At 58.7% G+C, this 24764-nt stretch overlaps 12 protein-coding genes across 12 annotated transcripts; 5 read left to right on the top strand and 7 right to left on the bottom strand.

The window, feature by feature from the left end:
- Positions 1–889: 889 nt before the first annotated feature.
- Positions 890–1468, bottom strand: P168DRAFT_318829 (uncharacterized protein; the record flags this gene model as incomplete). The annotated part of the gene is made up of 1 exon (XM_024840223.1): positions 890–1468. One exon carries the CDS (start codon positions 1466–1468, stop codon positions 890–892), a length of 579 nt encoding a protein of 192 aa, XP_024693100.1.
- Positions 1469–1893: 425 nt separating this feature from the next.
- On the top strand, positions 1894–2363 carry P168DRAFT_290567 (uncharacterized protein). Its single transcript, XM_024837247.1, has one exon. The coding sequence runs from the start codon at positions 1952–1954 to the stop codon at positions 2243–2245; it is 294 nt and encodes a 97-aa protein (XP_024693099.1). The 5' UTR covers positions 1894–1951; the 3' UTR covers positions 2246–2363.
- A 170-nt stretch (positions 2364–2533) lies between these two features.
- P168DRAFT_290565 (RsfS/YbeB/iojap family protein) lies at positions 2534–4814 on the top strand. The gene has a single exon (XM_024837246.1). It carries the CDS (start codon positions 2588–2590, stop codon positions 4589–4591), a length of 2004 nt encoding a protein of 667 aa, XP_024693098.1. The 5' UTR covers positions 2534–2587; the 3' UTR covers positions 4592–4814.
- On the bottom strand, positions 4794–6322 carry P168DRAFT_327444 (putative mitochondrial translation release factor (RF-1)). Its single transcript, XM_024841242.1, has 3 exons — positions 6191–6322; positions 5955–6121; positions 4794–5875 (listed from the first exon to the last, which is right to left on the bottom strand). Exons 1-3 carry the CDS (start codon positions 6279–6281, stop codon positions 4880–4882), a joined length of 1254 nt encoding a protein of 417 aa, XP_024693097.1. The 5' UTR covers positions 6282–6322; the 3' UTR covers positions 4794–4879.
- A 595-nt stretch (positions 6323–6917) lies between these two features.
- On the top strand, positions 6918–9964 carry P168DRAFT_318826 (C-1-tetrahydrofolate synthase; the record flags this gene model as incomplete). Its single annotated transcript, XM_024840222.1, has 4 exons — positions 6918–7041; positions 7139–7159; positions 7224–7261; positions 7328–9964. The coding sequence occupies 4 exons, from the start codon at positions 6918–6920 to the stop codon at positions 9962–9964; spliced, it is 2820 nt and encodes a 939-aa protein (XP_024693096.1).
- A 546-nt stretch (positions 9965–10510) lies between these two features.
- On the bottom strand, positions 10511–13084 carry acuM (gluconeogenesis transcription factor RDS2). Its single transcript, XM_024837245.1, has 7 exons — positions 12697–13084; positions 12571–12593; positions 12462–12479; positions 12011–12299; positions 11166–11923; positions 10903–11105; positions 10511–10814 (listed from the first exon to the last, which is right to left on the bottom strand). The coding sequence occupies exons 1-7, from the start codon at positions 12908–12910 to the stop codon at positions 10763–10765; spliced, it is 1557 nt and encodes a 518-aa protein (XP_024693095.1). The 5' UTR covers positions 12911–13084; the 3' UTR covers positions 10511–10762.
- A 308-nt stretch (positions 13085–13392) lies between these two features.
- Positions 13393–15754, bottom strand: P168DRAFT_269520 (putative ABC transporter). The gene has a single exon (XM_024835144.1). It carries the CDS (start codon positions 15705–15707, stop codon positions 13455–13457), a length of 2253 nt encoding a protein of 750 aa, XP_024693094.1. The 5' UTR covers positions 15708–15754; the 3' UTR covers positions 13393–13454.
- Positions 15755–16021: 267 nt separating this feature from the next.
- P168DRAFT_269519 (methionyl-tRNA formyltransferase) lies at positions 16022–17358 on the top strand (the record flags this gene model as incomplete). The annotated part of the gene is made up of 3 exons (XM_024835143.1): positions 16022–16421; positions 16467–16582; positions 16647–17358. The coding sequence occupies exons 1-3, from the start codon at positions 16080–16082 to the stop codon at positions 17356–17358; spliced, it is 1170 nt and encodes a 389-aa protein (XP_024693093.1). The 5' UTR covers positions 16022–16079.
- A 5-nt stretch (positions 17359–17363) lies between these two features.
- On the bottom strand, positions 17364–18884 carry P168DRAFT_290557 (SDR family NAD(P)-dependent oxidoreductase). The gene is made up of 10 exons (XM_024837244.1): positions 18766–18884; positions 18550–18694; positions 18375–18461; positions 18247–18309; positions 18072–18179; positions 17960–18011; positions 17813–17901; positions 17697–17759; positions 17565–17643; positions 17364–17518 (listed from the first exon to the last, which is right to left on the bottom strand). Exons 1-10 carry the CDS (start codon positions 18813–18815, stop codon positions 17493–17495), a joined length of 762 nt encoding a protein of 253 aa, XP_024693092.1. The 5' UTR covers positions 18816–18884; the 3' UTR covers positions 17364–17492.
- Positions 18885–19645: 761 nt separating this feature from the next.
- P168DRAFT_236361 (uncharacterized protein) lies at positions 19646–20059 on the bottom strand (the record flags this gene model as incomplete). The annotated part of the gene is made up of 1 exon (XM_024833517.1): positions 19646–20059. A coding segment is annotated over one exon (414 nt), but the record flags the coding sequence as incomplete, so codon positions are not given.
- Positions 20060–20388: 329 nt separating this feature from the next.
- zrfD (putative plasma membrane zinc ion transporter) lies at positions 20389–22286 on the bottom strand (the record flags this gene model as incomplete). Its single annotated transcript, XM_024833530.1, has 4 exons — positions 20389–20647; positions 20703–20802; positions 20860–21948; positions 22034–22286. 4 exons carry the CDS (start codon positions 22284–22286, stop codon positions 20389–20391), a joined length of 1701 nt encoding a protein of 566 aa, XP_024693090.1.
- A 1131-nt stretch (positions 22287–23417) lies between these two features.
- P168DRAFT_236341 (translation initiation/elongation factor MRX8) lies at positions 23418–24735 on the top strand (the record flags this gene model as incomplete). The annotated part of the gene is made up of 2 exons (XM_024833515.1): positions 23418–23965; positions 24063–24735. 2 exons carry the CDS (start codon positions 23418–23420, stop codon positions 24733–24735), a joined length of 1221 nt encoding a protein of 406 aa, XP_024693089.1.
- Positions 24736–24764: the final 29 nt, after the last annotated feature.

Genomic DNA, 24764 nt, shown 5'->3' with positions numbered 1-24764 from the left:
GGTATGGTTTGAGGGATGGGAGTGCTTTCCATATGTATATAATAATCCATATCGATGATGACCTTAATTTTTTTTTCTAATGCAGACGTACCTCGAGCTGGATCGACGCGATGAATCGTGGAGCGCTCCATCTTTCTATGAGCCCACGCGTTCCACGTATATCCGAGTTTGACACCCACCACGTCACGTACTTTCTGCTCGATCCACGTCAAATGGATCAGGGATGCAGAGCAAAGCATGTGTATCCCAGAAGAGAATTGCTCGAGATAAGAGTTCACTGATGCGAGAGGGGGGGGGGGGGTGGGTGTGGTCGATAAAATCCGTGTTCGTACACTGTTGCGTTGCATGAAGGTGTGGGTGAATATATAAGGGCCGTACCATGAACATCGACTGGCTTGATGATAGTCTCGATGTGTGCTAGTCACAGGTCCCGCCATTAGTCTGGATTTGGGAGAGTGGTTGGAATAGAGAGGAAGAGAGGGGGAGAGAGAGAGCGAGAGAAGGAATTGTTGAAGCTGGATTAGGTGGAGTCGATGCCTCAGGCTCACACGGTGTGGTAGTGACTGTCAGAGTTAGACTATTCTACTACTTCAAACTACGAATATTACTATAGTTGAATTGCAATTATTATGGCATGGCTAGTGCATCTTGACCACTCTGGTGCGTGGTACACAAGAATCTCATTGTTAAGCAGACGTTCTATATCGGATATTGGTACAGTAGAGGTACAGTATATGTACTGACAAACGCCGAACTCCGAGCGACCGCCAACATGACATGGACAGCATGAACAGTACATGGACATTGTGTCTGGTGTGAACCTGGTACGGCTACAGCTCTAGCGGAGGGTTGCAACAAGAAGCGATGGGGACAAGCCAAATATTGGCAGCTAGTGAACATCAGCACCCCACCATCCCTTCCTTGACTCGGTTTGGTGTCGTCGGGATGGCGGATTCCTCGACTGGACCTCTTGACGCATGTAGAGTTCTTCGAGTCTGAAGATTTGGTCAAGGAAATACTCCCCCAGTCCCTCGTCGAAACAACGATGACTGAGGTCGAGGCGCCACTCCGCCAGTTTGACCATGCGCCTCATATTAATAAGATACATCTCGTGGTCGAGCCGTGTAGAGCTCTTCCGAATCCGCCGGAGGTAACGGGAGGGGTGAGTGCCTGCATCAGGCTCGCGGCTGCGTCGTGTGCCCTGGGGGGATCGTCCCTGCGGCTCGTCCTCAATGACCGTGACCGTTCCCCACTGGACGGTCTTGGGGCGTGGCTTCTGCCTGGCGTACCTGCGTTGCTCTCGCCGGGTCAGAGGCGGGAAGGACTCATATTCATACTCTGGCCACCGATGGGAGCGTGACCTAGAGGAGCGTCGCCGAGAAGAACGTGGCCGAGAGGAGTGTGGCCGAGAGGATTGTGACAGGGCGGAGTAATCGTACTCAGGGCACGGGGGCAGGAGCAAGTCCATGATGCGGCAGAGAAGTGAGCGGCCCATGTAGACAGCTGTGGAACGATGTGGATGGTCCACTATAGACCGAGTAGGAGGGAAGAGATGGGTCGTAAGACTTGGGCTCCAGCGGGTTAAAATGATCCCTCTCGATCTGGGTGCTGGGTGTTTTTATAGGGGACAAATCCGCCAACACGCCCCATGACGGACGACCCGGGGTATTGTCGAGATATAAAGAAATCCTCCTTGGAGGCGCCCGTTCTTGGATGCGCCTTTCTTTGAAATAAAGCCCCATACAATGTATTATCATCGTTGCACGGGGATTCCCAAGGGCTCTATTCGTCGCTGGCAATCGAAACCCTGCCTCGTGTGACACGGGCCATTCAAACAAAGATTAGAGGACAAAGGCTCGACACCTCTTCCACTCTCCCGGTCAGCCATTGATCCATGGTCCATCCTCGCAATCGAGAAATCTCCCGTTAATCTAGACGCTCGCGATCAAGCATGCTCATGTCGAGGCGCTCCCTCTCCCTGTCGCTCGGTTCTCGGTTAATCCGATGCCTCAGTCCAAGTACGGAGGCCCATGCCTACGTTCTCTGCCTGCAGAACTCGGAGGATCTCTCCATCACCCGGTTCTGGTCTCTGCAGCGGCGCGTTACCCAATGCAATACGCAAGGCTCAGGAGTGGCTGCATCGGGCGTTGATATTTCACAGACTTCCAGTCCTGGAGACTACGTCAGATGGTCCGTTCACAAACATCGACCCGATATTGTCGCTGATGGAGCGCCAAGGGATTGACTTAGGTCGAGACAAGGTGGTGATCTCCTGACGGCAAGGCTCCCGACCCACCAACAGAGACGAGACGTCGTGAATGATCGACCGTGATCTCCATCGAAGTCCAAACCAAGAGACAAAGTAAACAAAGCGAACAAAGCGAACAAAGGAAACAATAGAAACAAAGGGGACAAAATAACAAACAGGGTGGCAGCACGTGATGCGGAACAATCAACGGGCCGAGGTGTTTGGTTTGTCCTGTTTGTCCCCCCATCAATCCGACGATCTCGATATCTTCACTTCTTCTTCGCTTCTTCTTCTGATAGTTATTCTTCAACCATCCACACAACGCGATTCCCTGCCATCATGCATCGGGCCTTCCTTCGTCGGGCCCCGTGGCCTCGTTTTGACGGCCTTGCTGTCGCGTCCAGAATCTCCCTCTCTCGCTCCGCTGGCCGGTCCCTGGTCTCCACAGCCCATCGGTCGCAGTTGGAGCGACCGGCGAATCCCCCGGCGCCCGCGCTACGAGGAAAGGAGGAGAACGCGGCGGAAGAATCAGAAGCCCCGTCGACGCATATTCCGTGGTATCTGCAGGAAGAAGGTCTCCCGTCGGAACCGGAACAGGTCGCGTCCCGCGATAAGCTCCCGGAGCTGCCGGAGAACCCGCCCCAGATCCTCCCGGTGCTGCTGGATTATACCTTCAAGGATCTCGGTCTGGATGAATTGAAGCTCTTTGACCTACGAGGCCTGGAGACTCCCGCGGCGCTGGGGGCGAATGTCATCATGGTGATTGGCACCGCCCGTAGCGTCAAGCACCTGAACGTGTCGGCGGATCGACTGTGTCGCTGGCTGCGAACTAACTACAAGCTCACCCCGTACGCGGATGGTCTGCTGGGTCGGAATGAGCTCAAGATCAAGCTCCGCCGCAAAGCCCGTCGCGCCCGGGTGGCCACCCGGTCGGGAGCCACGTTCGACGAGAAAGACGATGGGATCACCACGGGATGGATCTGTGTCAACGCCGGGGTGGTCGAGAAGGCCCCCGCCCCGGAGACCCCAGACCCCAACTTCGAGGGGTTTGGCAGCGTCGCAGCGGGCACTCGCGTGGTGGTCCAGATCTTTACGGAGGAAAAGAGAACCGAGACCGATCTGGACGGTCTGTGGCAGTCCACGCTGGACCGGGCCGAGCGCCAACAGTTACGAGCCTCTCAGGAACAGCCTGATGCACCGTCCCCAAATGTTCGTTCTCGTGCTTTCCATCCGACACAACCGTTGTCCTCTGACCGTGAAAATTTTTCCATTCCCAGGTCGCCGGTAAATCTTCCCTTTGAACAAATCCGACGGATCCACGGCAGTCGCAGCATCCGGTCCCTTCACCAGGACACGACCGTCGGCCATGTCCCGCTCGAAATACCGGTGAACGCAGGAATGGCGGGGTGCGGGGCCACAGCGGGCATGTCGGTCGAGTCGTTGCTGGGTCATCTGTCTCGGTTACCCGACGAGAAAGCTCTATCGGAACTTGGCGATGGCCCGGCGGATCGGAACTCGACCTTGTTCCTGCAGCTGTTCCACGGTCAATTGGCGGGACGCTCCGAGGAAGAGGCCGCCCTGGCCCAGATGGAGCTGTCTAGCATCGCCATCGCCCGGAGACACCCCGCTTATAGCAAGGAGAGCCTCTGCGACGCGTTCAAAGAGTGCAGCGCCCTGGGCTATCGGGTGTCCGACAATCTGGGCCTCCAGGTGGCCTTGGCGTTGTTGACTTCGCGGCCGGCCGCCGATGCCGCAGCCGGGTCTCCAGGGTGGCTGCCTCTCGCCGACCGGGAGCTGGCTCTCGTCGTTCTCAACCACCTCAGTCTCCGTGGGACGGATCTCCTCAACCTAAGCGTTCTCAACCCGCTGTACCATGCCGCGACCTTACCGGCCCACGACTCCCTCGATCCGCACCACGGAGATCCCACCCTCGGCAGCCAGTTCCTCTCCTGGCTGGCCGGCGCCGTCGACCGTCCCTTCCATCCCGATGAAGCCCGCCCCTTCATGGCCACCCTGTTCCGCAATGGCGACTTTGACCGATTCTGGACGCTGTGGCGCCGGACCGCTCTCCAGGGCCGCCCACACCCGCCGGCCGACTACGCGATGCTGTTCCAGCTGCACGCGGACCTCGGGGACGTGCGGCGCGCGCGTGACGTCGTCACCACGTGGGCGCCCATGATGAGCCGGGAAGCGCCACCCGTACCGGTGCAGGGGGCCGTGGCGGAGCACCTCATGCGCTGTATCCTCCTGGTGGACCCGGCGATTCGTGACCGCGAAGCCGAGGGTGTCACGGGGGGGTTCGTGCCTCTGTGGGCCGCATGCCGGGAGGGGTTGTCTCGCTAGTCTGTTGTGGGTTTGGCTGTCTGGGTTTTTCAAATTGGGAGCGTGTGTATATATGGCGTCTTTGTATTATCGGTGTGGTGTATCGTGCTTAATTTTTGTTCCATTGATTGATATCCTCATTATCGTGTACATTCTGTCGTGACAAGGCGATCCATTGAGACCTGGGCCGTTGGTATATACTGTGATGAATTTTACAACTCATGTCTCATGCGGTAATATTGTCAAATCATCTATGGTATATGTACGAAATGCAAATGTAAAAATACACAACCCAAAACCCCAAAGCACTTACTTCTGATTCTTAAGTTTGGCCGTTTCCTCCGCGGCCAAGGCCTGAATCTCCTGCTCGACCATCCAGTTGCGGACGCTGTCCATAATCGTGTCGAGACCGTCGCCCCCTTCGAGCACGCCGTGCAGGTCGTGGAGGGTGATGCCGCTGCGGTGGTCGGTGCAGCGGCTCTGGCTGTAGTTGTAGGTGCGGATCTTGTCGCCGCGGCCCATACGGGCAACGCCACCCATGGCGCCGCGGCGCAGGGCGACAGTCTCCTGCTCGCGGGCCTCCTGGCGGCGCTCGGCCAGCTTGGCGCGCAGCAGCTGCCAGGCCTTCTTGCGGTTGGCGTGCTGGGAGCGCGAGTCCTGCATGGAGACGGAGAGGCCCGTGGGGATATGGGTGAGGCGGATGGCCGACTCGGTCTTGTTGACGTGCTGGCCACCGGCGCCGCCGGCGCGCATCTTCTCGGACTTGACCTCCTGCGGGTCGATGTAGTAGTCGCTGTTGGGGTCGTCGAAGCCGAGGGCGGTGGCGTCGGACTCGGGGAAACTGGGCAGCACCATGACGCTGACGGCGCTGGTGTGGGTGCGGCCCTTGGACTCGGTGGCGGGCACGCGCTGCACGCGGTGCACGCCCGACTCGGTCCGCAGTATGTCGTAGGCCCCGTCGGCCTCGACCTCGATCACACCTTCGCTCATGCGATCCTCGGCCGTGCCGTCCTCCACGTCCTGCTTGATGATGGTGGCACGGAGGCCGCGCCGCGTGCAGTAGGCTATATACATGCGGAGGACTTCGACGGCGAATAGACCGGCTTCGTCGCCGCCCGCGCCGGGGCGGATCTCGATAAGACAGGGGAAGGTGGCGAAGGGGTGTCGGGGGATAAGGGCTTGTTTGAGGTTGTCGACGATTGATGGGAGGGAGGCCTGGCTGCTCTCCAGGTCCTCGAGGGCTAGTGGTCGTAATTCGGCGTCGGTCTCGGGGTCATCGAGTAGGGATCGGAGTTCGACCATGGACTGGCCACACATGATTAGTCCTCATTTTTTTTCACCCTCTCTTCTCGGACACCACTCCTTTCATATGACAATCACACACATTCTGGATTTCATCCCATTCCTTCACGGCCTGTGCAATCGGGGTTAATTCCCCGACTCGCTTGGCTATCTTGGTATCGAAGGCATCGGTCAATTGGGCGGAGAGGGAGGTGTGTTCGGCGTTCAAGACCCGTGCTCGGGTCAAGAGGGCCGGAGAGAGTGCAGCCTCTGCAGGTCATCCATCAGCGATTCTCCTCGTGTCTTTCTTTCTTGATCGCGATCGGGTGGATTCCCTACCGGTGGTGACACTTCGGACCCATGGACTCCGACGGGGGATCCGGGTCGCTCGAATCAGACCCCGCGCGCAGATCCCGGGCAGCTTGAACATGATGTGGGATCAAAGAGGGAGCACCACAGGGGACACGCAATGGGTTCCTGGGCAAGAGAAGATGAAGCTGAAGAGGATCATGCGATGGAAAATACTGCCGAGCGGTGTGTCAGCTGACTTGTGCGCACAAAGATATCCACGCTGACGCAGCCACACGTGGCCCCATGTGACCCACCCGTGACCAGCGGTTTCCTCCACTCAAACCGCGTCAATTTCTCTTCTTCTTCCATCATCTCCACTTCTCTCGCTCTCTTAAACTCTTTCTGTCGTCCTGGTCGGTCCCTTATCCTGTCTGTTGCAGATCAGCACTGTTGCAACCGAGGATCCGTTGGTGTGGTTCGGTTTCCCTTCTTGATGCGCCCTCCATCTCTCCGACGCGCCTCGTATCACGTTCTATCCTGGAATCCCCGACGACCCCGCTATCCCCTCACGCTCTCCAATTCCACCCCTCCCCCTCTTCTCTCTCTTCTTTCTCTTTCCTCCTCTTCTCTTCTCTCTCCCTTTTCTTCCACTGCCGTCGATTTGTATTCCGCCTCCCCCGTTGGGTCTTTCGCTTCATCCTCTTTGGCTTCCTGCCCCTCCGCCGCCTCCCCCGCTCCATCCCTCCGTCCACCTGTCTTTCACGCCGCTGCAGCCATGGTCGGCGCCAAGATCGACGGCACGCAGATCGCCAAGGGCATCCGGGAGAATCTTAAGACTGAGATTGAGCAGCTTCGGAATGCCAATCCTCGTTTCCAGCCCAGTTTGGTCATCTTCCAAGGTGTGTCTCTTCTCCACGTTTCCCGCGGGAAACTCCCAGGAAATAAAATGAAGAAAAAAAACAAAACCGGAGAGGACTTGCACTAACCCGTCGATAGTGGGGAACCGTTCAGACTCCAGTGGGTACCGCCAAATGGTCGCGTGAACCGATCTCGGACGAGTGACTGATCCGAATCCCTGTAGGCACCTATGTCCGCATGAAGTTGAAGGCCGCTGAGGAGGTAGGTGGTGATCGAACCCTTCCCGGGTGATGTTGGAGTTTTTGTGTTGACCAAGTCGGATGCCAGGCCAATATCCACTGCAAGATCATCGGCTTCCCCGACACCGTTGCCCAGCCTGAGCTGCTCCAGGAGATCACCAAGGCCAACAATGACCCCTCCGTGCACGGCATCCTCGTTCAGCTGCCGCTCCCCCAGCACCTCTCCGAGCACACCGTCACCTCCGCCGTCGCGGACGAGAAGGACGTCGATGGCTTCGGCGCCGTCAACATCGGGGAGCTGTCCAAGCGCGGCGGGCGGCCGCTCTTCGTCCCCTGCACGCCCCAGGCCGTCATGGAGCTCCTGCGCGTCAGCGGAGTCGATCCCTCTGGCAAGGAGGCCGTCGTCCTGGGCCGCAGTGACATCGTCGGCAGCCCCGTCAGCTACCTGCTGAAGAACGCCGACGCCACCGTCACCCTCTGCCACTCCAAGACCCCCAACGTCGACCGCATTGTCCGCTCCGCCGACATCGTCGTCGCCGCCATCGGCAAGACCGAGTTCGTCAAGGGCGAGTGGCTCAAGCCCGGCGCCGTCGTCATCGACGTCGGCATCAACTACAAGCCCGACGCCTCCAAGAAGTCCGGACAGCGCCTCGTCGGCGACGTCGAGTTCGACTCCGCCGTCCAGGTCGCCTCGCAGATCACCCCCGTCCCCGGCGGCGTCGGCCCCATGACCGTCGCCATGCTGATGCAGAACGTCGTCAACGCCGCCAAGGCCTACTTCGAGCGTCAGCGCGACCGCCAGATCACCCCGCTGCCCATCCGCCTGCAGCGGCCCGTCCCCTCCGACATCGCCATCTCCCGTGCCCAGTACCCTAAGGAGATCACCGACCTGGCCGCCGAGGTCGGTATCGCCTCGCACGAGCTGGAGCCCTACGGCCACACCAAGGCCAAGATCAGCCTCGGCGTGCTTGACCGCCTGGCCCACCGCCGCAATGGCCGCTACATCCTCGTCTGCGGCATCACCCCGACCCCGCTGGGTGAGGGCAAGTCCACCACCACCCTCGGCCTGACCCAGGCCATCGGCGCCCACCTCAACCGCATTGTCTTCGCCAACGTGCGCCAGCCCAGCCAGGGCCCCACCTTCGGCATCAAGGGCGGTGCCGCCGGCGGCGGCTACTCCCAGGTCATCCCCATGGACGAGTTCAACCTGCATCTGACGGGTGACATCCACGCCATCACCGCCGCCAACAACCTGCTGGCCGCTGCCATCGAGACCCGCATGTTCCACGAGGCCACCCAGAAGGACGGCCCGCTCTACCGCCGCCTGGTCCCCGCCAAGGACGGCGTCCGCCAGTTCAAGCCCATCATGTTCCGCCGCCTGAACAAGCTGGGCATCACCAAGACGAACCCGGACGAGCTGACCCCGGAGGAGATCAACCACTTTGCCCGCCTCGACATCGACCCCGAAACCATCACCTGGCGCCGCGTCCTCGACGTGAACGACCGTCACCTGCGCGGCGTCACCGTCGGCCAGGCCCCCACCGAGCGCGGCCTGTCCCGCGAGACCGGCTTCGACATCTCCGTCGCCAGTGAGTGCATGGCCATCCTGGCCCTCAGCACCAGCCTGGCGGACATGCGCGAGCGCCTCGGCCGCATGGTCGTCGCCACCTCGCGCCGCGGCGAGCCCGTCACCTGCGACGACATCGGTGCCGGCGGCGCCCTGGCCGCGCTGATGCGGGACTCGATCAAGCCCAACCTGATGCAGAGTCTCGAGGGTACGCCCGTCCTCGTCCACGCGGGCCCCTTCGCCAACATCAGCATCGGCGCCAGCTCCGTCATCGCCGACAAGCTGGCCCTCAAGCTGGCCGGTACCGAGCCTGACGAGGACCACGACGCCAAGACCGGCTTCGTCGTCACCGAGGCCGGCTTCGACTTCACCATGGGCGGTGAGCGCTTCTTCAACATCAAGTGCCGCGCCTCCGGCCTGGAGCCCGACACCGTCGTCATCGTCGCCACCGTGCGCGCCCTCAAGGTGCACGGCGGCGGGCCCGAGATCAGCCCCGGCGCCCCGCTGCCCGAGGTCTACCGCACCGAGAACGTCGACGTGCTGCGCGCGGGCTGCGTCAACCTGCGCAAGCACATCTCCAACGCCCGCCAGTACGGCATCCCCGTCGTCGTCGCCATCAACCGCATGGCCAGCGACACCGAGGCCGAGATCGCCGTCATCCGCGAGGAGGCCATCGCTGCCGGTGCCGAGGACGCCATCGCCGCCAACCACTGGGCCGACGGCGGCGCCGGCGCCGTCGACCTGGCCAAGGGCGTTCTGGCCGCCAGCTCCAAGCCCAAGAACTTCCGTCTGCTGTACGACCTCAACGGCTCGATCCAGGAGCGCATCGAGCGCATCGGCAAGGAAATGTACGGCGCCGCCGCGGTCGAGTTCAGCGAGCTGGCCCAGCAGAAGGTCGATGCCTACACCGCCCAGGGCTTCGCCAACCTGCCCATCTGCATCGCCAAGACGCAGTACTCGCTCAGCCACGACCCGGCCCTCAAGGGCGCCCCGACCGGATTCACCGTGCCCATCCGCGACGTGCGCCTGGCCGTCGGCGGCGGCTATCTCTACGCGCTCGCGGCCGACATCCAGACTATCCCGGGCCTGCCCACGGCGCCGGGGTATCTGAACGTCGACATCGACCCCGAGACCGGCGAGATCGACGGTCTGTTCTAGACCGACCTCGCTGATACCCTTCCCTGCTCCAGACACCTATCTTCTGTCGATGCGCATCGTCCTTCCCTCTCCTTTTTTTTTCATCTCTTCCCTTTTTATCCCGTATTTCTTTGATCTTCGTGGGGTTATCGGTTTCTATATTGGTGGTTCAGGGTTATGTCTTCGGACAGTTACGTAATTTCAACATATACACAGGCGGCGCGCGGCAACCGGAAGAGCATGGTATTTCTTTTGTTGTGGAGGTCGATATATTTTCAACACGCTCGCGAAGCTACGACCGTCGGGGGGGGGTCATTGCATGATGCGCGTCTGGAGTGCAGAAGACTCCGCAGGGTCATCTGGAGTGTCGGAGGGCCAGGATTCTTTTCTTGGTATATACATAAATCTATTTCCATTTAAGTTCTGCATAATTTCCATGGGACAGTGTCTCGTCCAGGATTGTCCAATCCCTAAGGTAGATATATTACATTACAGATAAGGCCTTGTCGAGCATACATCACCGTGTAGTATATAGTATATTGTGGGTTTAGTATTAAGCCGACAACGACCTAGTACCTAGATAAGGCAACGTAGTAAACCAGATGTACAATGTACTATTCGATGACGGGCGACAGGAAAGCCGCCTCATGCCAAACCAAACATACAAAAGTAGATAAACGACGATGGTAAACAGAACAGTACATGATAGAATATGATAAACTATGACAGGACACAAGAGAACCTCGTGCGCCGGGCACAGAAGTAGATTCAATCACGCGGATTGAATGGGGAGGGGTTGACGAGGAGGAAAGAGGGAAATCAGTTGTTTTTGCGTTGCGTGGGGAGGAAATTTCCGATGATGAGGGAGGGGCTGTGTGAACATAGTTGTTAGAATGGGTTGATCTTCTGTATGACGGGATAGGAGGGGAAAGCTGATGGATAGAGGAGGGACGTCTTACATATTGTGAGTGTCTCTGCGGATGGTAAAGGAAAAACAGCAGGGGATGCCGTCGGCAGGGTTCGTCGAGGAAGAAGAGGGATTCTTGAGGGTACAGCTAGTGAGCATGGCCTTTTGGGTATTGTCAAAGGCGATGGCGCCGAATTTCTCCCAGTAGCTGACGAGCTGGTCTTCGACGATGATTTCGTGGATGGCGAGATTGCCCTGTTATCGATTAGTATTCTGACTTGAGACAGGGAGGGACACAGATAACAGGGGATGTACATCTCGTAATTTGCCGATAGGAACACCGATCAATTCGGCCATCTCCTTGTTGGCACGGAAGATCTCGCCGGTACGGCGCCAGCAGCAGGCGGGAATGGCCATGCTGGCGAAGACGCGATCGTACTCCATCAGGCTGCGCTCGAACCACATTTCCACGAGGATGAGCTCGATATCGGTGAGGCTGTGCATGCGCTCGCGGAACTTGGGACGGAACTTGTCGAGCTGGCGCAGGATCTTCTGGCGTGACGACGGCTGCATGTGCTTCTCCATGTACTGGTTCAGGCGCGCGTATCCCTTGACATAGTTGAAGGGGCGCAGGAGACCGGCGTCGTACTTGGCCTTGAGGAGCTTGTTCATGCGCTCCTCGGGCGGGTCGGAGCCCGAGGGGTCCGCGGCCGTCAGGTAGTAGGTCTCGCGCGCCTTGTCGTTGCCGACGGTGGCACTGGGGCCCGGGATGCCGTCGCCCGCGGACTGCGGGTTCAGGGCGACCTGCGGCGGCTGGGCGTGGTGGAGGAGGGCGGCGTTCTGGCCGCCGCGGAGATTGTTCACGGAGTTGATAAGCGAGGGGTCGGAGTAGATGCCGTGGAGATCGTCGTTGGGGAACATGGCCCCGTCGTCGAGCAGACTGTTGCTCAGGAAGTCCCCCAGCAGATTGTACTCGTTGGTGACCTCGGGGGCGTTGAAGAGGTAGGACGGGTGGAAGGAGTGCATGTCCTGGAATTGACTCTGGTTCCCAACCCAATCGTTGTAACCAAGCACTAGAGATGATCAACCTGTCAGTCCATCCGTCCCGCGATGACTGAAACACGTCTGCCCACACGGCACGGAACGGGGGAAGGCCTTACCCGGCTGGTTGTTGGGCACGAGTCCTTGGTTGCCCGACGGGAGGATCTCACCGGGCTGCACCGATGCCGGAGGGATGCCCTCGGGGAGAATCTGCTGACCAGCAGCATCGGAGACGTCGACGTTGCGAGACATGGTGGGGAGGCCGTTGCCGAACCGGGTAGGCGCGGCGGTGTCGTCCTCGGTGGCGGAATGGTCTGGTTCACTGCGGGCGGGCTTGGACGGTTCGCGCGGTTCGTCGTGGCAGAGGTGACCGATATTGCGCTTTATACATCTCGTACAGGGACGTTCCTGCAGCGCGTCCCGGCCCAACGTTAGCGATCTATACATACACCACTGCCACCCCCACCCCCCGCCCATTGGGCCACTGGTGTCACCCACACAGGACGCGGGGTGAGGGAGGGAAGAAAATAGAGCAAAAGAAAAGGGGGAATTGTGCCAGGAGAGTCGTACCGAGTCGCAAGTCATATGCTGTGCCACGTGGACAGGGGGTGGATCGTCAGCAAATCACGCCGTCAAGGAGTATTTCTCCCGAGAAGCGCGGGGAGGACGATAGGCTTACCGAGCGCCGACAATAAACACACGCTGCAAGGAGGGCACGATGCAAGGTTAGACAACATGGACGCGACGGGACCGCGACAATACTGCAAGGGCCCGCGGCCCCGATGCCCCGGGGTGGCGGACTTACCATGATTCACCTTGCGCCGTTTCTTCGGGCTACTATGGGCGACCGCAGATGCACTGGAGCCCGACTGCGACTGCGACAGCGCCTGATCTCTGGCACCAGCATTCTTCGACTCCGCGTCCACCCCACCGGGGGAGACGTCCTCCACGAAGGTTCCATTGTGGCTAGACGGGCGATCCGGGCCGGTCCCGGATTGCGCGGCGGATTCCTCGGTCATATCGGGTAATCGCGCGGTGGCGAGGCGAAAGTAGTAAAGTCTAGGAAGAGACGCTAGAGAAGACGATACGGTTCACGGCCAGGGGCAGGCATTCATTCACGAGGGGTCCAGTAGATGATGCATTGGGTGGGAGCAACGCGCGAGAGCATGCAACCTTGCGCGGGAGGGACAGTGCTGTGACAAGCTGGGTCAGACAAGCCTGAAAGTCGGAATACGAAGAGAAAGGAGCAACTTACCGGGAGAGACAGACAGATCGGGTGGAGTCAAGAAAGATGAAGCCGAAGAGAAACATCCGAATAATTCCAGGATTCCCCGCCCGGCTTTGGCCCGATCGGGTTTAGCGTTTCCGCTGCCCCATGTGCGGCCTGAATGCCGAGGTTGGCCTGTTGATATTTTCGATAGTAGACTATTACTATAGATTTGAACGATATATACTGGAATCTATGATAATGTGGCTGTAGAACTCTAAAAAATATATTCATGTCTAATGTACAACGCTGAGAACCCCTCGTAGATGCAAAAACCCAAAGCAAAACACGGCCGTCTAGAAGATAGCCCACTGGTAGATCCGTTCGTCCTCGTCCGGATAGGCCGTCTCGTCCATGCGTCGATGCGCGCGCCGGGTTTGTCGTTCAAACTCCTCGGCCGGAGACCATGCCACGTCCCAGAAGTGCGCCTGGTTCAGGCTGCTGCCAGACTTCAAAATGCCGACCCGGAAGTCGACCTCGGTCCCGTCCGCGGGCGTGGACGGCAGTCGCATGAAGTGTCGCACGCAGTCCGGGACCTCCTCGCGCGTGTGGCTGATCAGGACCAGAGCCTGCTGGTCCGAGAGCCCGTGGTGGCGGATGGCGGGCTCGGGCAGGCTGACCCCGTGCAGCCAGGCCTCGCTGCGGCTGCTGCGGCGGGTCACGGTGGAGTGGCGGCGGCGCCCCAGCTCGCCGACCTCGAGGAAGTGGATGCACTTGTCCCGCAGGGACGACGGCATGCCCGAGAAGGCCTCGTCGAGGATGATGATGTCGGGTTTGTGGATCAGGGCGCGGAGGAACAGCACCACGCGCTGCTGCGCCGTGCTGAGTTCTCCGAACGTGACCTCGTCGGCGTACTCGACGTCGTAGTCCACGGGGGAGTAGTGGGTCGTGCGAACGTTGCCGATCCGCGGGAAATGCTGGTAGTCCGGTGGGATGACGGGCGGCTTACGGCCCAGGGTGACGGCGGCGTGCGGGTCGAGCTCCCCCTTGAAGTAGCGCAGCACGGCGCTCACGTCCAGGTCCCGCTCGTGGTCCAGTCGCGGCTTAGAGAGGATCGTCTCGGCAAAGGCTGACTCGATCGCCGCGCGGATCGAGAGGTGGCGCGGGAAGGTCGCGTGGATCTCGGGCGACGAGTGGCCAAGCCGCGACTGCAGCTCGAACAGCGACAGACCCGGCTGGCCCGGTTCGGGCAGCCGCGAGCGGCCGAAGACCTTGATGGGCAGCGCGTAGGCCTGGGGGTGGTCGGAGGTGATCAGCGAGAGCAGGGTCGTCTTGCCCGACCCGTTCGCGCCCAGGATCGCCCAGCGCTGGCCTCGGCGGACGGTCCAGTGAAGTCCGTCCTTCTCCTCCCCCTGCACCGGCTGTTTCCAATCCCCCAACACCGCCTTGTCCCCGTACTGCACCCGCACCCCGTCCATCTCGATCAACGGCTCTCCGCCGCGCGAGGCCACGAGCGGCACGTGGATGGGTTCCTCGGAGACCAGATCCAGGTCCCACAGCGTCTGCCGATCGATGAGACCGGCCTCCAGCGCCTTGCGCGCCTCCACGGCTATCGGATCGTCCTCTTCCGCCGCGGACGGCGCGGTCTTCCGCCCGGGCGTCAACTCTTGCCGCCACACCTGGAACATCCGTGCCGCGTCGGATCGGGGAGCCTGGAGCAAGACCTGGTTCGCATGGCTCACCACCATCAGGTGGGTGATCCAGTCGGGCACGGGATCCTGGGGCCGGAGCGCCAGGATCATCCGGGGATCGGCCCTGTCGGCGAGATGTTGCAGCAGGCCCGAGATACTTCGGACGGTGGCCGGGTCGAGGCCCATGAAGGGGTCGTCGAGCAGGAGCAGCTCAGGTCTGCTCAGGAGGGCCTTGGCGATGCGAGCTCGCCGGGTCTGACCGTTGCTCAGGTTGGCGACGGGCATGTCCATCAACGGGTCCAGACGCAGGTCCCCGACCACGCGGCGAAGGAGGCCGTCGTCGTGGATGGTGCCTTCCTCCTCCCCTTCCAGCGGGTTCAGCGACATTTGACCCCGGAGGTACTGGCGCACGGTCCAATCCGTCTCCTCGCGCAGACTCTCATAGCGTGCACTCAGGTATGCCCCGCGGATGCCCCCCGAGGTCTGTGATCCTTCGCCATTAAACCCCACGTACCGGACGGCGTTCCCCACGAACTGCAGCCGGGGATCCTTTTTGGCGATCTCATCGGTCTGGAGGTAGGGGTAGGTCCGGGCGGTGGGCGGTAGACAGACGTATTGGCCGCGGAGGATATTCAAGAGTGGCGTTCGTGCGGCCGATCCGATCACCGCCCAGTGTTGCGGTGTCCCTGTTTCTGGCGTGGGTCCGGAGGGCAGCGTAAAATTAAAATCGGGAAACAGCGGTGGGTTCACCTCCTTCTCCGCATCGTCGGGCGTGGGGTATCGGTCATAGAACGTTCCCTTGTCAATGCGAATCAACGGCGGCGCGACGGAGGAGACGAGACGAGTTGATCGGGCGCGGAACGATCGGGGCGGCAGTCGCACAATCCGCGGCCGAAGCCATGGTGATGGTAGGACCATGTAGGGATGTTATTGAGCAAAAGGGAAGAGGAGACGTAAGACTGAAGTTGAGAAAGAAGGTTGAGGCGACATCGATATGGCCATGAAAATGATGAGCCGAGCAGGATGCGTTCCTGAGGCGGGCAATATTGGACAATCAGGGCAAACAGGCGAAGCTTTTTTGCACTGTTTGTCCAATCTTGCACTATTCCGGATCTACGTTCCTCCGCGGTCACGGCTCTTGCCTCTTTGGGCAACTCCGGTCACCTGATACCATCACCATCTTGCTTGTTCTTACACTGGCATCACTCTCGTTCGGTGGGTTGGAACTATATGTCAAAGCGTCATGCTGTCTGTGCTAATTGTTGATCAGTGCTACGAGTGATATTCATTATGTTTCTCCTGCGCAGCTCGGGAATCCTGTGCGCATCCACCCGAACGCGTCCATTGATTGCGCTTCCCTCCCTGGCGCGACGGTGGTACTCCACGTCGAAACCGCATGAGCCGCTGCGGATCTTGTTCTGTGGATCTGATGAGTTCAGCATCGCGTCGTTGGAGGCGCTCCATCGGGAGCACGTCCGAGAGCCCACGCGCATCTCGTCTATCGATGTAGTCTGCAGGCCGGGCAAGCGGGTCGGCCGAGGGTTGAAGAAGATCCGTGAGGTCCCTATCAAAGCGGTGGCCTCCAAATTGTCTCTACCGATCCATGAGATCGATACATTTCGTGGCTGGACGGTAAGCACCCCGTCAGCTATGTTCAATGCCTGCTGATGTGTGTAGCCGCCCACCCCGGTGAACCTCATCGTCGCCGTGTCCTTTGGCTTATTCGTGCCATCGCGGATCCTGAACGGTTCCACGTATGGGGGGCTTAATATTCACCCTTCACTTCTCCCCGAGTGCGTCCCGCGAGTGTGACCTGCAAGCGCAACCGCAATGAGACTAATCGGTGGGAATTGCTAGCTTCCGGGGCCCCGCGCCGCTGCACCATACCCTCCTCGCTGGCCGACGGACCACGGGCGTGACTCTGCAGACCTTACACGTCAAACATTTTGACCACGGCGTTATCCTGTCGCAGACCCCGCCGTTACCAATCCCGAATCCCGATTCGTGTACGGTCCCCGAACTGTTAGATCTGGTGACCCCCACGGGTGCCAACCTACTAGTGGAGGGGATCCAGAAAGGCCTCTTCGTGCCGCCGCTCGAGGATGTCGGCCCGACGCGGGACGATGCGTCGCTCATCCACGCCGCCAAGATCACGCCGGAAGACCGCCATGTTGACTGGGCGAATTGGACCGCATTGGAGATTAGCCGGCGAATGCGGGTGCTCGGTCCGCTCTGGAGCAACGCACTCGCCGCCGACACCTCGGGGGAGACGCCTACGTTCCGGCCGCGACGAGTCATCTTCACCGAGCTCGAGGAGGTCGAACCCCCGAAGGGTTGCGAGATGCTGGTGGTGATTCCCGGCGTGCCTTTTGTCGATGATACCCAGCCGAAGCCGACGGATCGAGGACTCTATGTGTATACGCGCGACGGGAAACTCATCCGCGTCCGACAGATGAAAGTGGAAGGAGAACAGAACGCGGATGTGGTGCGGGCCGCGCTCAAAGCGAAAATGGTGGGCCCGCGAACTCTCCGTTCCGGCTACACCCCGTTCTACAATCCGCTGCAATGATACCCCGGGTAGCTTCGACCTTATTCATTTCTTGTACTCTACCACAATACCAATTACAAAATGTCTTGATCAGTGGCCGAGTGGGGACGTGGTCTGCAATCAATATGGCGCCGTTCTGCACCGGACTCGATTGCTCAGAACTTGATGCAAAACCCAGAATCTACCTCGGATTAGCTTGGCGGTGGGGACTCGGCCAGGGCACTTACCAACTTGCAACGCCTGTCCCGTCATGGACTGGTTCTGCGCCAACATGACATATGCGTTGGCCGTGTCCTCCACTTCCGGCTGGCGGGGTGGGTCAGCACATTGCGGCCGCTGCACGAGATGAGTGTACATACCACTGACTTGAGGGCGGCCCTGTCTTTATAGGCCTGCGTGATCTCCGGAGGAAACCGTTGGCCCTGGGACCCGTTAGCATTGTTGTCCTGTGCGTGGTGATTAGATCTCGACTTACCCATTCGGTGAGCAAAAGACCAGGAAGGACTGCGTTGATCCGGACCTTACTGCCCTGCGTCTGCGCCAGACACTTCATCAGATGTAGACCTTCAGTATAGTTAGCATCATTTATTCAGTTGATCAACAATCATCGAGGGACTCCTACCTGCAGCCTTGGTCACCGCGTACGGCAGACTACTCCCGGTCGACGAAATTGCCTATCTCATCATGAGCATGGGCCCAGACATACTCTCACAGAGTAAAGACATGTCACCTACCGCAATGGAAGACGTCATGAGGAAAACACCGCCGTCGGGGTTTGCGTTGAACGTCGGCAAGGCGGCCTTGAAGAGGTACATATTTCCCTTGACGTTCGTCGACCAGCACTGCAAGCGCCACCGTTAGCAGTCACCCCTAAGAAGAGACCTCCGGATAAGAGCCAGCCGTATATACCCTGTCCCAATCCTCATCGTCCGTCGCGTCCAAGTCTCCGAATTTGGTGATTTTCGTCCAGCCCTTGCTCGGGTGTCAGCCATGGATCGCATCAAGCCAGTTTGTCCTGATGGAGTGCATCCACTCACGGCATTCGAGACAATAATGTCGATTCCTCCCAGCTGTTCAATCGTAGTTTTGACCGCATTGGCGCAGTCCGCTTGACGGCTCGCATCCTACAACGAATCGCGTGTGTCAGCTAGCCGTGCCCTTCGACGCATACACATCGGTTCCAATAATTCCAGGATGAAGGAGAGATAATACCCCCTGAATGGCAATCGCCTTCACCCCATACTGCTCGCGAACCTCCGCCGCAAGCTCCTCAGCGGCATCCTTGCTGGAGACATAGTTGATCGCGACGTTGCAGCCTTCAGCGGCGTACTTGCGTGCCACGACAGATCCCAGTCCTCTGTAATAGACCGGATTAGACACGATGCGGGGCAGTGTATCCACGGAGGGGAAGGGAGGGGGAAAACCTACCGGGATCCGCCGGTGATCAGGGCGTTGCGGTTTTTGAGGGCGTAGGACATGGTGTGATTAATTCAATCAATCAATAAATAAACAATCAAATAAACTCGAAAAACCCTGGGAAGAAGAGAGAGGGGGGTAAGAGAGAGGAAGAAGAAGGAGAGAAGATACCGAGGCAATGAGTTGTTGGAGAGGCGGGGTAGATTCTACTAATACGCATTATCAGGATTAGTATGTTGTGGGTTCGGACAATACTCCATGATATACTCCTATTTTTATACTACTACAAGTCATGGTGCTGGAATTCGCCAGTATTTCGGAATATAAAACAGATCAAATCATCAATCTTTGGGAGATTTCGCTCCGTATCGATTTCAATCCACGATGTATCACATAGCTGATCGCCGTCGAGGACAGCCCATACAGTCCATCCCCAAGTAGGACAGGGTAATAAACCACACTCGGAAACACTACACTCGTCGTATGGAGTATGTTGGATTGCATGGTGTTCATTCTCCTCCGATTCAAATAATACGTGGCCAGAGTAATGTTGGGAAATGTCCGACTCTGTAGTATATGATTCGCACTAGGACTACCTGTTGGATAGAGTCGTATACTCCTCTGGCTGCGTCCCAGAGCCCTGCTATTCATTTGCTCGAGCTTGTGGCTCACCATCTGCTCCATCCATCGACGCTCGTCTTCACTCAACAATTCCATCCTCTTCTCCCATCGGTCGTTCTCAGCGACTGCGCATGGCCCGAAGAATCGACCGTCGAGTTTCTTCCGGAAGATCGCATCAAAGGCGAAACTCTTTCTCGCCGCGTAAGCGATCCAGAAGTCGCCTTTCATCCCTATGGATAGAGGCCGGTGTCGGACCTCCCATGTTCAGTCGTCAATTTGGGACAGGCGAGCCGATCCGGGAAAGGGATATCTGCGACAGCTGAAGTAAGATATCGGCCATCTGTCCGTATAGCATCTCCAGCTTGTCGATATAGATCGATAAATCGAGGATCGGACGGTCCTCGGGGCTCAGTGTTGGCGTGTTCAATGCGGTGCCCAGGTCCGTGTCGTGGTCGATGTATTCCATCAGGATAAACGGGCCGAGATGAAGCGGACTCTCGTTCTTGGACTCCCAATGCAAGATGAACGGCACGGGGATCGAGATGTGCTCCTGGATATACCGGATCACGGCCACTTCGTTCCTCACATTTTCCTCCGGGAACATGGTGGCACCGAGTTTGGGGAAGCGGATCAACGCTGATCCCCCATCCTCGAACTTCATCCGAAAGGATACATTGAACGCCCCTGCTCGGGGTTGACATAATTCAAGCGGGACTCCTCTGGTGCTTGACGATGAAATCGCCGATTGCCCTCAGGGTTGTCCGTGTGATCTTGCCTTTGCTAAACAAGCGCTTGCCTCCACAAAAAACTCGCCCATGGGATTCGGGTCAGTGGCTTCGTGGAAGGGTATACGAATTTAACCCCGTTCTAGTAGGTGTTCGTTATTGCAGTGGTGTCGCGAACGAGCTGAGGGCGGCGATGTTGGAGTTACTATCTATTGCACCGGCGATCCATTGAAGTGCAATATAGCAAGGATCGATGGGCTATTGGAGTCGCAGACCCCGCCAGTCCGGTCTAAGCCCAGGCACCAACGATACTCATACAGAACGCTCCTAGAAAAACCAAAATGCAGGCAAACACTCGCCTCTTCCCGCGCAGAACGCGCCAGCTTTCATCGCTGAGGAAGTCCTCCGACATGAGCTCGACCAGCGAAGCAAAGATCAGAAGACCCGCCGAGATGGCGTTCATGACGCCCACCACCAGCAGGCCCACCTCCGAATCCGGACTGTACAGGGTATGGGTGGCGAGACCAATCGCCTGGCCGATGGGGGTCCTGGATGGGGAGTCAGTATTCTGAAGAAACAGAAGGAAAGAAAATCAATACGTACGTGCACCCGTACGCGAGACTCATCAGCCATGGTTGGAGCGCGTCCTCGGGCCAGTCGAGGGCGGCAATCCGGGCTCCCAGTGCAAGCCCTTCAAAAGTTTCTATAACCAATGCGTCAGTTCAAGACCCATGAGTTGTTTGGGGGCGGGGGAGCATACGGTGAAAGACAATGGCGATCAGGAGAATGACGAATTCATTCCCGATCGACACGCTGAGAGACATGCCGATGAAGACACTATGGAACAGGATGCCCATTTCCAACATGAACACCTGCATCATCTCCTTGCGGTATTTCTGGTCCCGGGACAGCTCGTCGGTGATGCGCTCCACGTCCGGGAGACGCTCCGGCCGGAAGTCGAGGTGGGTGACGGGCCCCTCGGGCGCGGACGCGATGCGACAGATACGGTCGGGGTCGTCGCCCATGCGATTGATGGAGCGGCTGATGCTGGACGAACGGCCGATCAAGGGCCCCAGATCGCGCAGATGGGGCAGCGGTTCCACAAGGGAGGGAACGTCGGAGTGGTCGGTGCAATGCGAGTGATCCGAGATGTTGATTCGCGGGATCGGGGCCTTTTCGTTGTCCTTGTCCGTCGGCGGCGGCGGGAGGTCGCCAAATCGCGCGCCCCCGCGGCAGACGTGGCGGGCCGGGCTGAAAACCATCTCGATCACGGTCACGAGGAAGATGCCGGCCAGCGCGATGGCCCCGGGCATGGCCGGGTAGTCCTGCGTCCAGAAGCTGGACAGACATGGGTGGTTGAGGGACGTGAAGGCGGTGGGAAGCAGGTGAACAAAGGCCGTCGCGATCAGCACGCCCGTGCCGAAGTGGCTAACGAAGAAGAGGAACGGGCCCGGGATGCGCAGACGAGGGAAGCGAACGGCGAGGATGGGGAACGCGCACGCCAAGCCCGACACCGCCAGAATAATGAAGAGGGCAGCCACATGTAGGGGCAGATCGTATGCAGCGCCGTCGACTCCTCCCTGGGCGCAGGTGTCACGCGCCGCTAGAAGACGGCCTGGCTGTAATTGCGTGGCGTTCTTGGTCGGCTGAACGTCTTCGACTAGAACGGGGGATCGATTCATTCCCAGATACTGTGCCAGACTCTGATGGGAGATCAGAGCCGAGGTGCACAGCACCGAGAGAAGCCATGTCGCCCAACTCCAGAGTTTCTGGAGCCATGGCCGACAAGCGGGGCGGGCATTGGTGCCCTGGAGACCAGCATGCGAGCCGGTCGGTGGGTAAGGGGGTCCTAGAAAGTCAAACATCGTCAGCCCGGTCGATTCCACATCGATCGCACACGAGAGTTCTCAATCCCCAAATTTGAATATATATACCTGACGGTGTCAAGGACGCCCCCGGGGCGGGTGGGCGCCGCTTTTCCGGGTCGAACGGCTGCGTGGGTGTCATGCCGGTGACCTCTAACGACGACCACGGCAACCCGACCAGTCCATCGTTGGTCTTCAGCACGCGCGCATTGGAGATGCCATTGAGGTCTTGGCGCGTGGTCAAGTCGGGGGCCAGCGATGGCGGGTTCTGGTTCCACTCGCAATGCAGCAGCGTATCATCGGTTCGGGAGGGGCAATTCATGATGGGCGATTGATTCGATTCGGGGATGGGTAGTAGGGGTGCGGAGGACAAGATTGGAGCCCCTGGAAGGCGTTGGTAATAGTCGCCGTGGCGTGATCATCAGCTCCTATTAATAAGGGTCGTTACATCAGTCGTCGTTCAGAAAGAACAAACGGTATGGAAATTCAACAGGCACCCAAACCTGGCAATTCCAAGTCTGCAAGAGCACTAACCGTCCGTCTGGGGCAAGCTTGGCATTCGTTTCCAGACCCGACTTCGACTTTTCGCGCGAATTGTCCCGACTGGCGAATCTCCTCCGGGCCGAGGTCTTGGCAGTCAGCCCGATCTGCACTCGGCCGTTCCCTATTGCTGATGAGACCGGGTCCACTGGATCCATGATGGACACCGGTGTGCTCCGTATATCCTCCGGACTAGATATTTTTAGGTTGGACAAGACTTTCAAGATAGCGATCTGGGTCTAGAAGCGGAGCCAATCAGCCACCGATAGATGAGGGCATCCACTTCACCCGACGTGTCTCATCAGCGTATGCTTTCGGTTCATCACAAAGAGTATGCTGTAGTCCGTACACCGCACAGTGGTTGTCGAATCAATTGGCTCGACCCACGGCCATCTGTTGCAGGCTGTACCACCATCCTCCTGAGTCTGCATCAAGTTGTCATTCAATCCCCCAGGTCAGATCTGTCAACCATCTTCTTTCCTCCCAATCAGGCATCCGAGTCCCGACTCGCTCCGTCCAGCTCAACGCAGGCTAGATGAGCAGGACAGATGTCTGTTGCACGTAGATTGGGTTGACCGGTGTCTGTATGCGTTGCGGTCGGTTGTCGCTCGGTATGGTTCGCGTCAGGTGTCTTTGCAGCGGGTACGAAACACCCTTGAACAGATCACCGGCTGCAGCACGACTGAACGGGATCGGTCCAGACTATTGTGTATACGAGAGCATACTGTGCCGTGATGGTTGGGGAGATATCAAGAGACATCTCGATGAGGTCGAAGTACAGAAGACAGACTAGTCCGAAATGGGCGGTGTCGACAAACACGACAAACATCGGGGTTTTCGACCACTGCCAATTCGATCATTCAATTCATCCTCATCTTCCCCAACCTCCCCCAAGAACGAAACGTCCCACAAGATGAGACGCCCTCTCCACAGTTGTACGCCATGTCTCCACTACTCTAGCCCTCGAGTGCTCTTCTCTGTCCGAACGATTACAACCACTGCGACTCGACCGTACATGACAGGGCCTCCCGCGAAGCACCCCAACAGAGTCCCTCTCCAGGACATCACCCCGACGCACATCTCCTCTTACTGGGACACCCAAGCGCCCAATCGCGCCCAGCTCAACTATGCGGACAAGATCTTTGCCGTGACGCGCCACTCACCCATCAAGAAATGGTCTGCGTCGAAATTCCGCACCGCGCCCGATTCCTTCGAGCCGGAGGTCGCGTTCCTGGGACGGTCGAACGTCGGCAAGAGCTCGCTCCTCAATCGCGTCATGGGCCAGGAGATGTGCTGGACGTCGTCGAAGCCGGGTCGCACACGAGAGATGAATGCCTATGGGATCGGAGGCACCAAGGGGGAGGAATCCAAGGTGGTGGTGCTGGACATGCCGGGTTACGGTCGGGGAGGTCGCGCGGAGTGGGGGGTGGAGATTCTCAAGTACCTTCGTGGGCGGAAGCAGTAAGCAATCACCATGCTCCTCAATTTCCCAATGGCTACCAGCTGGGGGGGCAGGGTCCATATTGACAAAACTAACCGTGGCAATCGATTGGTTTAGGCTCCGTCGCGTGTTCGTCCTCGTTGACAGCACACATGGGTTGAAACCCACCGACATCGATCTGCTCCACTTGTTTCGAGAACATGCCATTCCACATCAGGTGGTCCTTTCCAAGGTCGACCGGTTCCTGTCCCGGAAACCAAGCCACTTGCGACATGGTTTGCCCACCGCCGGTCTGTCTCTACTGCAGGAGATGCTGCAGTACCTGAAGTCGATTGTCCAACCCACTGGACATGGAGAAGGGCCAGGTGCCCTTGGGGAGATCCTGACCTGCTGTGCGGACAAACATCCGGTCCTGGGGATCAGCGAGCTGCGCTGGGCGATCCTCGCGGCGGCGGGGTACGAGGGAAGCATCGAGGTGAAGACGGACACGAAACGGGCCATGATACCAGCCGCGAAACTAGCCACGAAACTGGCCAAGAAACCGGCCGCAAAAGCAGGCGTGAAACCAGGCGTGAAACCAGGCGTGAAAAAAGGCTTGAAAAAAGGCGCGAAACCAGGTGCGAAACCAGGTGCGAAACCAGGTGCGAAACCAGGTGCGAAATCAGGTGCGAAACCAGGTGCGAAACCAGGTGCGAAACCAGGTGCGAAATCATCCAAGAAGAGACCAGACGCGAAATCAGGCACGAAACCGACCGCAAAACCGGCCGCCTCGGCTGCTGGTCCATCTTGATCGGTGCAATTGAGCAGGATGTGGCTTCA

The sequence above is a fragment of the Aspergillus campestris genome, assembly GCF_002847485.1.
Source record: "Aspergillus campestris IBT 28561 chromosome Unknown P168scaffold_6, whole genome shotgun sequence".
NCBI classification, from domain to species: Eukaryota; Fungi; Ascomycota; class Eurotiomycetes; order Eurotiales; family Aspergillaceae; genus Aspergillus; species Aspergillus campestris.
Note: the sequence above shows the minus strand (reverse complement) of the source record. Positions and strands in the feature narration are given on the sequence as shown.

What these genes read in the sequence shown, in the direction of transcription:
- P168DRAFT_290567 (XM_024837247.1), top strand. Translation starts at nt 1,952, where the DNA reads ATGCTCATGTCGAGGCGCTCCCTCTCCCTGTCGCTCGGTTCTCGGTTA.
- P168DRAFT_290565 (XM_024837246.1), top strand. Translation starts at nt 2,588, where the DNA reads ATGCATCGGGCCTTCCTTCGTCGGGCCCCGTGGCCTCGTTTTGACGGC.
- P168DRAFT_327444 (XM_024841242.1), bottom strand. Translation starts at nt 6,281, where the DNA reads ATGTTCAAGCTGCCCGGGATCTGCGCGCGGGGTCTGATTCGAGCGACC. An exon ending in GGTCCGAAGTGTCACCACCG is followed by an intron (nt 6,122 to 6,190) that starts GTAGGGAATCCA and finishes GATGACCTGCAG; the next exon opens with AGGCTGCACTCTCTCCGGCC. An exon ending in AATGGGATGAAATCCAGAAT is followed by an intron (nt 5,876 to 5,954) that starts GTGTGTGATTGT and finishes ATGTGTGGCCAG; the next exon opens with TCCATGGTCGAACTCCGATC.
- acuM (XM_024837245.1), bottom strand. Translation starts at nt 12,910, where the DNA reads ATGACCGAGGAATCCGCCGCGCAATCCGGGACCGGCCCGGATCGCCCG. An exon ending in ACGGCGCAAGGTGAATCATG is followed by an intron (nt 12,594 to 12,696) that starts GTAAGTCCGCCA and finishes CCCTCCTTGCAG; the next exon opens with CGTGTGTTTATTGTCGGCGC. An exon ending in CGTGCCCAACAACCAGCCGG is followed by an intron (nt 11,924 to 12,010) that starts GTAAGGCCTTCC and finishes GATCATCTCTAG; the next exon opens with TGCTTGGTTACAACGATTGG.
- P168DRAFT_269520 (XM_024835144.1), bottom strand. Translation starts at nt 15,707, where the DNA reads ATGGTCCTACCATCACCATGGCTTCGGCCGCGGATTGTGCGACTGCCG.
- P168DRAFT_290557 (XM_024837244.1), bottom strand. Translation starts at nt 18,815, where the DNA reads ATGTCCTACGCCCTCAAAAACCGCAACGCCCTGATCACCGGCGGATCC. An exon ending in GTCTTTTGCTCACCGAATGG is followed by an intron (nt 17,760 to 17,812) that starts GTAAGTCGAGAT and finishes AACGGGTCCCAG; the next exon opens with GGCCAACGGTTTCCTCCGGA. An exon ending in GGGACAGGCGTTGCAAGTTG is followed by an intron (nt 17,519 to 17,564) that starts GTAAGTGCCCTG and finishes AATCCGAGGTAG; the next exon opens with ATTCTGGGTTTTGCATCAAG.